At 36.6% G+C, this 11,529-nt stretch overlaps 1 protein-coding gene across 1 annotated transcript in view; it reads left to right on the forward strand.

The window, feature by feature from the left end:
* Positions 1 to 198: 198 nt before the first annotated feature.
* LOC107666004 (protein rolling stone-like) overlaps positions 199 to 11,529 on the forward strand; it is a 15,048-nt gene continuing 3,717 nt past the window's right edge. The window contains 5 exon segments of the mRNA XM_016457095.1: positions 199 to 203; positions 2,716 to 2,833; positions 3,209 to 3,431; positions 4,423 to 4,810; positions 4,965 to 5,222. Of these exon segments, the coding sequence (XP_016312581.1) occupies positions 199 to 203; positions 2,716 to 2,833; positions 3,209 to 3,431; positions 4,423 to 4,810; positions 4,965 to 5,211 (981 nt within the window). The 3' untranslated portion in view covers positions 5,212 to 5,222.

Raw genomic sequence — 11,529 nt, forward strand, 5'->3', positions numbered from 1 at the left:
CGAGTCTCAGTTAGCTTAACGTAGTACACATAGGTGTTAACCCAAAAACAGCAACCTTCTGTCAACAAAGTACTGCAATTTTCTAATTCACTCCATTGTGTAATACTGTGATTTTAAAAAATCCAGTATATTAAGGTTGATATGTAGGATGGGGACATGAAAATGTACTGTATACTGTTTATAGGCCTGTAAGCCATCATGGTGTATGAACATATGGGATACTGTTGGTTTTATTTTCCTGTGTAAAGGAAAAATAACGTTCTTGTTTGCTTTGGTGAAAATGTGTTGGTGTCACTGACACGTCAAGTTTCTCAACCTTGTCTGTCAGCCGTGACATTACAAACAAGTTTATTGTTCTCTTGAAAGAGTAAAAGAAAAAGTCGATTCCTGTGAATAAGGTGTTGCTCTAGCATTCCATGGATTAAAAACTACGCCACAGGCGATGAATGAATGAAACCAGCAAAACAAGCACAACACGTTCAGGTTCAAACACGCAGGAGATTTACAAGAAGCGAGAACCTTGAGAGGCAAAAACCATGCAACACTACTTTAGCAGCTGAGTCCTATAGCCATCTTCAAGAATGGGCTAAAAACACATCTCTTCCATCTTTATTTGACCCTCGAACTGTAGCACTCTTTATTCTAATTCTATTCTTTAAAAAACTAACTATAGCTTCTCTAATCTTTTTGTGTTCTATCTGTTTTCTTTTTATTTATTATACAATTAACAAAAGAAAAAAAGGCCTCTAACAGCTTGCTCTATTCTTTTTCTATTCTATCCGTTTTCTTTTTTTTTATATAATGAAAAAAAAACTTGCTAATCGTGAATTATTCATTGATTGTCATCGGGTAAACTTTTTAAAGGCCATTTTGACAATTATTTTCGGAGCGCGTGTTCGAGGTTACCGAACGGAACGGATAGCATAGATATGTATATAGCCTACCTGTTTTTATACAGTCTGTGGTATATATATATATATATATATATATATATGACAGAGAGAGCTCGAGCGTCATACTGTTGCGATGGTTACGCGGCGAGCGCGACTTTCGTCATTTTAGCCATAGATATTTTAGCCCTCAAAGCCAAATATTTCACACCCTTACACAATTTAATATGAAATGCTATTTATTTATTTAAATCTTTCCTTCCTATAATTGAAAGGTCAAACAAAGCGTTAATTGATGTGCCATTGTAATGGGTAATTAATTTATAGTTTTTTCCTGTCTACTTTTTTTTTTTGTAAAATCCCTTTAAATAACAAACGCCAGTTCCCAATGACATCTTTTTTTACAGGAAGTTACACCATTTTGGCGGGAAAATAACAGCACAACGATAAGTATTTGGTGAATTCTGATATTTTGTGCTGTTAGTTGGTTTGTTTCACTCCAAACGTTCCATTCCGTTTGATAAATTGTAAACTGTCAGTCCGTCAGTTTCCAATGAAAACCTAAACTCTTCAGTCCTGTCAGAAAACCAGTGAATCATGTAATTATGCAAATAATCACAAGTTCAATGAAATTACAATTTATTTGTTTTAGTTATTGCCTGAGCTTGACTGGAACATATTTATGACAGGCTGGTGTGTAAACTTATTTTATTTTTAATTACACGTATTTAGAATAGCCTACTTGAGTCTTATTGGTCAATCTGCCATCCACCGTAACTCATCGAGCTTCAGTCCGCTCATCCGGGTAAATGAAACAATAAATATAGGTAACATTAAAGCCATTTTGTGTGAAATACAGTGGAGTAACAGATTTAGTCAGATTTGGTGACCCTGCGGTAGCCTATATCTGCAGCTGTTCATATCAGAGCAAAGTGAATCTGGGTAACATTAATGCCAGTGTTATAGCCTATCAAATGCAGAGGGGTGACAGATTGCAGTGACCTCTAATACTGAAAATTGGTGACCCCACTTTAAATCTATTCACATCAGACCAAAACTCTCTAGCAAAGTAAATATATTTAGACATAAGTTGGCAGCAGATGTAAAATAAGTGACACTGTTAAAAAAAAAAACGTGATAATGGAGAAAGCAATAAAATAAATAAATAATACAAAATAATTCTAAGGGTGAACTGACCAAAATTGCATGATCATGTGTTAATGCTCACCATTTGTGCCTGTACCATGGTACTTCCACAGTACTTTTAGTAAGGGCATTTTGACATTTAGCCACATCTCAGACTCATCTCAGTGTTAATGTTGTTGGTATGCATGAGAGATTCACATGTTCACCATTACGGTTTGCAGCTCCAGTTATTTCATTAGATGTTTCCCAGACAAGCAGAGCAGTGTCTGTCCTGCTACGGACACGTGAACATGAGATCACGGTCACATCTGATGGATCAGAATATCAAGGTGTAGGAGAACACCATCATTTGGAGCCTTAGATTTATGCATGTTTCTGGTGTCTGCAGCACATTCATAGCAGTTCACAGTGGATGCATTCTTGCAAAAGTTCGTGAAAGACATCATTATTCATTAATCCGGTCATTGTAATAGTACTTTACAGGGCAGGTCTGAATTTTTTGATAATTACAGCATTACTTTAAACCAGAAATACTGGAAATTAAAGCCTTTTCAAATATGATTTAATGCATACTGAATGTGCATGTTTTTGCAGTCTACACAAATGTGAACTGGCTTCCGAGTATGCAGATGCATGGCATCACAAGCGTTTAACTAATTCTGTGGTATGTTTTTGACAGTCAGGTGGAGTGGTTATTGGTGACCTACATGGGTGCTAGTTGGAGCTGGGAGGAGGAGTTCAACGTTCACAAAATCCACTTTCTCACCTCTAAACCAGAGCTTCTGCTTCAGCCACAGGTGAGTTTGAGTCACTAAACTTCATGCACTGACTCAATGATTTGTGTGGATGAAGACAAAGTCAGTTCAAACACACATATTCATGATGGAAACACTGCTGGAAGAATCAGGCCAAAGGTTTTTGCTGGTCTAACAGCTCTAAACTACTTGGTCTGATACCAAGAGAAAACCAGATCTTCTTGGTTGTAAGAAAAACAGATCCACTGGACTACAGTAGTTATGTCAGCAATGCCACCAGTTTTGTTGTTATAATTTACGTGTAAATAAATGCATATGTGTAAAATATAGGTTAAAATGTAAACGTCAGTTTCCAAAATCCATCATATTGAAACATGAAATTGAAATAACTTTTTTTGTTTGTTTGTTTGTTTGCAGTGGGATATTCCTCCATTGTTGTGGCTTCTGTACAGATGTTTTATGCTGCTCTACACCTTCAGCTGGTTTATCTACACCGCTCTTCTCTTCAACACACCTAAATTCCTCATTTTTATCAGCCATATCTCATACTGTCTTATGGCTATCTACTGTCTGGTTTCTCTTTGTAATCTGGCCTGTGCTTTCCTGGAAATCAGCTGCTGCTCTCACAGAATGAAAAGAGGTAAAATTGTTGTGCAGTGTGTTGCTGATCACAGATACTACTGATTGCCACACAGATCCCACACAGTGACTTTATAAATTATTCTAAGTCATGCTTAAAAAACATTTAAGTCATACTTATGCTATTGCATTATAAGAGCAAAAAAAAAAAAAAAAAGTCTTAAGAGAAGTACAAACTGAGTTTTCACAGAAGCCAGTATTGTTTTGCATTGTGTTTTCCAGCAAATATATTTATGAATTTAATGAGTTATAGTTGTATTTCAAATATAAATGCATTACTGTATGCATGTATGTGTTTGTTTGTTTGTTTGTTTAGTTAGTTATATGAACAGAATTTGAGCTCAACAGAAAAAGTCCTTATTGTTGAACCCTGATTAGATTGCAATATAAAACATCAAGCATTATCTGTTCTCATGTGCTGCAGGAGCTTTTCTCAAAAGGAACAGCACCATTCTGACTTTCATTTAACCAATGTTGCAGTAAAATCTTTTGCTGCAGTTTATACATATGCCATTGAAATGTTCTTTTTTTCACCAAGGCTGCATTTATTTGATCAACAATACAGTAATATTGTGAAATATTATTACAATATTATTACTGTTTTCTCTTTTAATATTTTGTAAAATCTAATTTATTTCTGTGATCAAAGCTGAATTTTCAGCATCATTACTCCAGTCTTCAGTGTCACGTGATCTTTCAGAAATCATAATAATTTGCTGCTCAAGAAACATTTCTTATTACGATCAATGTTGAAAACAGTTGTGCTGCTTCATATTTTTGAAGAAACTGTGATAAATTAAGAATTCTTTGATGAGTAGATAGAACAGCATTTATTTGAAATAGAAATCTTTTGTAACATTGTAAATGTTTTAATGTCACTTGATCAGTGTAATGCATTCTTGCTAAAAGTATTAATTTCTATCACTGATAAAAATTAGGAATTAAAAAAAGAGGCCTATACATGTGTTTCATGCAGTCCTTTCTTCCACTAGGCGTCAGTAGTGAATGTGAGAGCCTCCTTTCTCTCCCCGCTGCTCTCTGTCTGCAGTGGTTCCTGCATTCTGTGATGGGCTGTTGTTCATTAACCGTCTCCTTTCTATACTGGACCATAATTCACCCCTTTGACCAGCACTCCTTCACAGCCTTCAACATCCATGTTATCAACAGCATCCAGACAGCTGTGGATCTGTAGTTGTCCTCCACACCAGTTCATCTCACCCACTTCTACGCTGTGCTGGCCGGAGCCCTTTATGTCATATTTGCTGTTGTTTATTGGCTGATGAGTGGCACCAACTTGTTTGGTCAACCCTACATCTACAGCATTCTTGATTTCAGTGGGCGCCCCCTAGTGGCAACACTTTGCATTCTGGGAGTTTGTCAGTCTGCTTTGTTTACCATCCTGCCACTTCGTGCTGTGGAACCTGCACTTACTGAGGGAGTGGATGGTGAGCAGGGAGGAATCGAGGAGAATTGCTTTAAGGAGAGAGGCGGGCGCTCCCTAGTGGCAACACTTTGCATTCTGGGAGTTTGTCAGTCTGCTTTGTTTATCATCCTGCCACTTCGTGCTGTGGAACCTGCACTTACTGAGGGAGTGGATGGTGAGCAGGGAGGAATCGAGGAGAATTGCTTTAAGGAGAGAGGTTTGGTGGTGGCTGAAGGTGTCTGGAGGAATAACCTTTGACCTTGTGCCTTCACTGGATCCAGCTGCCTCTGTGTTTGAGACGAGCAGGAGGACAGCCGTGATGGAGGACCAGCAGTCTCAATCACTCACTCTTGTTTGAAGCAGTTTCTGGTCTGTCTGAAGATTCTTCTGATGCTAATACTATTTTCCAGTCTCTTGCAAAGCTTAATCATAAACTCTTTGGGCTTGACTCTGTTTGCTCCAAATGTTGTTGGTCTGAAATGCCCTAAAACAGTTTTCAGAAAAATCAACTCACACTGTGCAAAAAAATAAAAAGTATATATATAAAAAAAAATCTGAAATTGACAGTAAAAAATGGCACACTCTGATTTAATAACTGATTTAATAATATTTTACAATTACAGCTATCTAAAACCGTCGCTTTAGAATTACAACTTTTTTATCATATAAAAGGGAATTTACCATTAACCAATTAACAGGTTTTACCTTAGAAATTTACAGTCTTTTACCGCTAAAATGACTTTTTCTTTCTTTCTTTCTTTGCAATGGTTTACTTGTTCTTGTCACTGTATAAACTGGGACATATCTATATTGTACACAATTTATGTACAGATACATCTTTAAAAAAAAAAAAAATAATTTTTCAGATGATGTGACCTAGTTTTTCATAATTGCAGCAACAATCTAATGTACCAACCTGGGATTGGTAGAGGGTATATCTGGAGATACCTTTCTCAGGCCTAGATCAGAAAAGATCTCTGTGATGAGACTGGAAAATATGTGAAAGAAATGTATTATTCAAAGGTTTAATGATGTGAAATCCAGGAGCTCAAACTAAGAGTTAAGTTGATGCAATAAACATGTCAAGCACTAGAGGTCAGCAGTGTACTTTAAAATAAAATTTAAAATAAAAATATAATCCCACATATACACTCCTGCTTATATGTGAGCTGACATCAAAATGCATTTAGTGTCTGCTATACAGGAGGATTCAAAATATGGGGAAAATCTAGGATTAAAAATGAAATTTTAAACAAATACATTTTTGAGTAGACATATTAAGATTTTTCTTATTTGCCTGAAATTGTTTAGCTTCTTTTTTCTTTTTTTTATAGAATTAGAAAAATTCAAAATGTAAGCATTTTGTGGTCTTTTTTGCCCCAATATATATTTAATTGGACTTAATAACCAGAATTGTTGTCAGAGACATGTTGTCATGAAGAAGTAATGTGCTATTCATAATCCATTTTTAAAACACATTTTTCATTTAATATTTTGCAGTTATTTAGCATTGTTTTGCATTTGTATTTTGCAAGAAAATCAACATATTTTACTATTATACTATTGAGTACATAAATTCTTATTAATGTCAATTAAATTACTTGAGTGTGCTTAATAATTGTCATGAAAATAATAATAACAATAACAATAATAACAATAATAATAAACTAAATAGTTCTTAATAGTTTTAAATATAATGAATTATTTCATGGTATGATTCTGGGCTGAAATGTGACACTCAGTTTTTTATTTAAGATTGTTAAGTTACTCAGTCTCACAGTCAGAGCAGTAGTGTTGGACTTTGGCCTGCGGTCTCCCGTCGTCTCGTCTGGTGTCTTTCAGAGAAAGAGGATCGTGTTCCCGCTGTATTGGCGTCGAGTGGGAGTGTGTCAGTGCTGTTTGCCCTTCAGCGCTGGTACAATAACATTCATGCTTGGTTGAGAGGGGTCGTGGCAGCGGCACACAACAGCCTTTAGCCTGAGTCCCTCTAGTTGTTTTTGGTCTCTCATCTCTGCCATCATCATGACCCCTGCTGAATCAAAGCTTTCAATATCCGTCTGCGTGATTCAGAGCTGAGTCAGAGCGCTGAAGCAATGCCACTGAGATGCTAGTGTTTGCTATGTGTGTGTTTGTGTTTGCTTTTATGATTCATTCTAGCTCAAAATTTCTCAAATTTGTGCCTTTGGGTATTTTATGACTTCCTGGCCTCAAATGAAAAAAATATTGAGCCATAACTTGAAGGAGTTTTAATTTTTAATAACTACAAAATTGTATTTGTGTGTGTGTTTATATTCCATAAAGGTTCATAAATTCATTGATTTCCTTTTGCACACAAAATAATTTGACAGGTTTGGTTCCTGATGTTCCCTGCATCTATAGTTTAGTCAGCTCGGTTTCTCTTGGGTTCTGTAACAAAATGCTTGTCTTGACTTGTTATGAACTTACAAATTCACACACACTTCCCTTGTGTTTTTTATATTGGAACACTGTATCCCACCAGATCTAAACAGATAATTGATGACATTCTGGAGCTTTCTCACATGGCATTTACTTGGAGCAGGTTTATCAGTCCGGGTTTGTTTTCCAGTGTGAAGAGAGTCTTTTTGAGAGCATTGGTCTGATCTGTGGACCCACACGACCATGGTCTGTGTACATGTGAGTTTGTTTTCAAGAGGTTAACTCTTTAAGAAAGTGTCTAATACCGGTTCTGTTTGGTTCTACTTGGTGTAGACTATCTTGTTGTTGCAACTTTTTTTGTTTTCTCTCAGTTTGGATTTCTTAGAATCGTCACTGATGATGCGACAAGGCTTGTTCTAATAGTTCATATCCACTGTATGGATGCCCAGCTCTACTATATACTACAGAGAGAGTCTCAAATTGAGCAGTGTTCCAAATCAAAATCAAATCTGGATCTGATTAGACTTTTGTGAAGGCCTAGGAAAATTAGGAGGAATTTAAGTGTTCTTTCTGTGTTTAGGTTTGTCGTTTTTATTTTTTTTTTCAGAGGTGTATTTACTCAAACTTTCTGAACCGACCTAGAAATACTCCAGCTTTCCACGAATCATATCGCTTAGTTTTCCAGTGGCTTCCATTTGTTCCTATTGTACAGTGCATCGATCAGGAAAGTATTCACAGCGCTTCACGTTTTCCACATTTTGTTATGTTACAGCCTTATTTTAAAATGGATTAAATTAATTATTTTCCTCAAAATTCTTCAAACAATACCCCATAATTACAACGTGAAAGAAGTTCGTTTGAAATCTTTGCAAATTTAAAAAACGAAAAAACAAACAAAAAAATCACATGTGCATAAGTATTCAGAGCCTTTGCTCAATACTTTGTTGAAGCACCTTTGGCACCAATTACAGGCTCAAATCTTGGGTTTGATGCGACAAGCTTTGATCATCATCATTTGGCAGTTATCTGCCATTCTTCTCCTCACTTCTTCACCTCTCAAGCTCTGTCAGGTTGGATGGGGGCAGACACACATTTTCAGGTTTCTCCAGAATTATTTGATTGGGTTCAAGCTCATGCTCTGGCTGGGCCACTCAAGGACATTCACAGAGTTGTCTATAATTGACTCTTGCTGTGTGCTTAGGGTCATTGTCCTGTTGGAAGGTGAACCTTCTGTCCAGTCTGAGGTTCTGAATGTTCTGGACTAGGTTTTCATTAAGGTTATCTCAATATTTTGGTGCATTGAGCTTTTCTTCTACTCTGACGAGTCCCTCAGTCCCTGCTGCTGAAAAACAGCCCCACAGCATGAGGCTGCTACCAGCACACTTTACTTTTGGGATGCTACTCTGCAGGTGATGAGCAGTGCCTGGTTTCCTTCAAACATTATGCTTGGAATTGAGGTTCATCAGACCAGAGAATCTTATTTCTCAGAGTCTGAAGGTCCTTTAGGTGCTGTTTTGCAAATTCCAAGTGTGTTTTCATGTGTCTTCACTGAGGAGAAGATTGAGTTTGGCCACACCGCCATAAAGCCCAGATCGGTGGAGTGTTGCAGTGATGTTTGTCCTTCTCTAGGTTTCTCCCATCTGCATATATGATCATGGAGCTCAGCTAGAGTGACCATCGGGTTCTTGGTCACCAGTCTAGACAAGGCCCTTCTCCATCAATTGCTCAGTTTGGCCAGGAGGCCAGCTCTGAGTCTCTGAGTCCATTAAGGTTATCAGAGACTACATGCTTCTATGAACCTTCAATGCTGCAGAAATTTTTCTGTACCCTTCCCCAGATCTGTGCCTCGATACAATCCTGTCTTGGAGGTTTACAGACAATTCCTTGGACTTCATGGCTTGGTTTGTGCTCTGACATGCACTGTTAACTGTGGGACCTTATATAGACTGGTGTGTGCCTTTACAAATTATGTCCAATCAACTGAATTTACCACAGGTGGACTCCAGTCAAGTTGTAGAAACATCCCAAGGATGTTCAGTGGAAACAGGGTGCACCTGAGCTCAATTTTGAGTGTCATGGCAAAAGGAATACTTATGTACATGTGATTTTTTTCATTTTTTATTTGTAATAAATTTGCAAAGATTTTAAACAAACTTTTTTCACGTTGTCATTATGGGGTATTGTTTTTAGAATTTTGAGGAAAATAATGAATTTAATCCATTTTGGAATAAGTCTGTAACATAACAAAATGTGGAAAAAGTGAAGCGTTGTGAATAATTTCCGGATGCACTGTAAATCATCCTGTTGGAGTCTGCTAGAGATTCAGGTCTCTTCACTGACAGTGTTGTGATATGGATGGTATAGTTACATGTTTCTATAAAATACTGTATATAGTTCCAGTCCAGGACACAGACCACCCCCAACCTGTATGAATTTCTTTCAGCTAAACACAAAAGAAGATATTTTGAATACCAAATAGCTGACGGTAGCCATTGACTTCCATAGTATTTTTTTCCATAATATGTAAGTCAATGGCTACCATCAGCTGCTTTTCTATATTTTTAAGCAGTCTTTTCATAGTTGAAGTTGCATTACAGTTTTATGAAAATATAATTTTTCATATAAGAACATGCACAGATGACCAATTCAAATGACTTATTTTTTTGTGTGTTGTATTTTTAACAAATGTGGCATCACTCTTAAAAATAAGGTTTTTTATTGTCATTGATGAGGAAAATTTAACTTCCAAATATCCATTCCAAAAAATGTTCTTTAGAATTTAGATTTTTAAAATACTCTTTACACTATGAAAAAACAGTGGTTATTTTTAGAACTGTTAACTGAAAGGTTCTCTAGGAAGCCAAAATGGTTCTATGGAATCCAAACCCCATTTTGAAACCTTTATTTTTAAGAGTTTAGTGGATAATGATTAGTTCTGACAATTTAAAGGTAGCAGGTTCAAACCCCAGTAGGAGTGCCTCATTATCTGAAGACTTGCTGTGTTTTTCTTCTCCACTATCCACTTGAGCAAAACACTTCAGCTCCGGCTGCTTCAGAGAAACCTGCACTTTGTGTATTGCATGTTTTCTGATTGGATGGGTGGTGTTGCTTTGTGGTTGCTGTGATGTTCTGGTTTCTAGATATGGCTCGGATCCATCCTTCAATGTGTCTGTAGCACAGACTTTGGGGTGTAAGATACATGCCAAAGTTTAATATTTAGGGTTAGTGGTTTTGAAAAAGCTCCCAGTAGTCCTGAAGTACTTCATGTTGGCTGCTGTTCAGCCCTCATTGGTAAACTTTTAGCCAAATTGACTTCTGTCTGGACTTGGCGTTCCTTGGCATTCCCATGCATTCCCATCACTGTGTGAGAGCACCCTGCTGAAGTTCAGCACATTGCTGTTTAATGAAGCATAAGCTGACGAGGGATGCTGATTAACAAATCTAAGATTGCTAGTCCTGAAACCTTGTTTTTATTTTGGGTTTATAACTGTTGCTGCTGATTAGAGATGCCTGATTGTGTATACACTCATTAATTACAAGCCACATATTATACCTTATTTAAAGATTCACTTCATGATTATTCTAGCTCTAATTACACTTTAATTGCTCCTGGTGAAGCATCTGGAGTCTTTACAATACTGATGTCACATGAAGTCACAACAAAAAGTACATATATACTATATTTATTTCCTATATTACTGCTATATATATATATATATATATACATTTGGGTATTGAGCAGATAATAACCATAATGTGACCCTCTTGCAAATGGAAACATTCAGCAACGTGCTGTTTTAAATGCTGGAGACATTATCAGTTTTGGGGATGTGTGGGGATGTTAATAAGTTGTTGTCCAGATTTGTACCAGATCACCCAGTCAGGAGTCCATGTGAGCAAACGCCCACTGCGCTCTGCAAACAGTACATTACGGATAAAAGCTGTAACTCTAAGAAAAAAAATAGACAGTTGCGAAAGTAGTTTCTCAATCAAAAGAGAGGATGAGTTGTGTTAGTCAAAAGTCCTGCTGCAAACCTGACAAATCTGATAAATTTAGATAGATAGATAGAATGTTTAACAATAGAATGTTAAACGATAGATAGATAGAATGTTAAACGATAGATAGATAGATAGATAGATAGATAGATAGAATGTTAAACAATAGAATGTTAAACGATACATAGATAGATAGATAGATAGATAGATAGATAGATAGATAGATAGAATGTTAAACAATAGAATGTTAAACGATAGATATATAGATAGATAGATAGATAGA

The sequence above is a fragment of the Sinocyclocheilus anshuiensis genome, unplaced genomic scaffold (genome assembly GCF_001515605.1).
Source record: "Sinocyclocheilus anshuiensis isolate Anshui unplaced genomic scaffold, SAMN03320099.WGS_v1.1 scaffold447, whole genome shotgun sequence".
NCBI classification, from domain to species: domain Eukaryota; kingdom Metazoa; phylum Chordata; class Actinopteri; order Cypriniformes; family Cyprinidae; genus Sinocyclocheilus; species Sinocyclocheilus anshuiensis.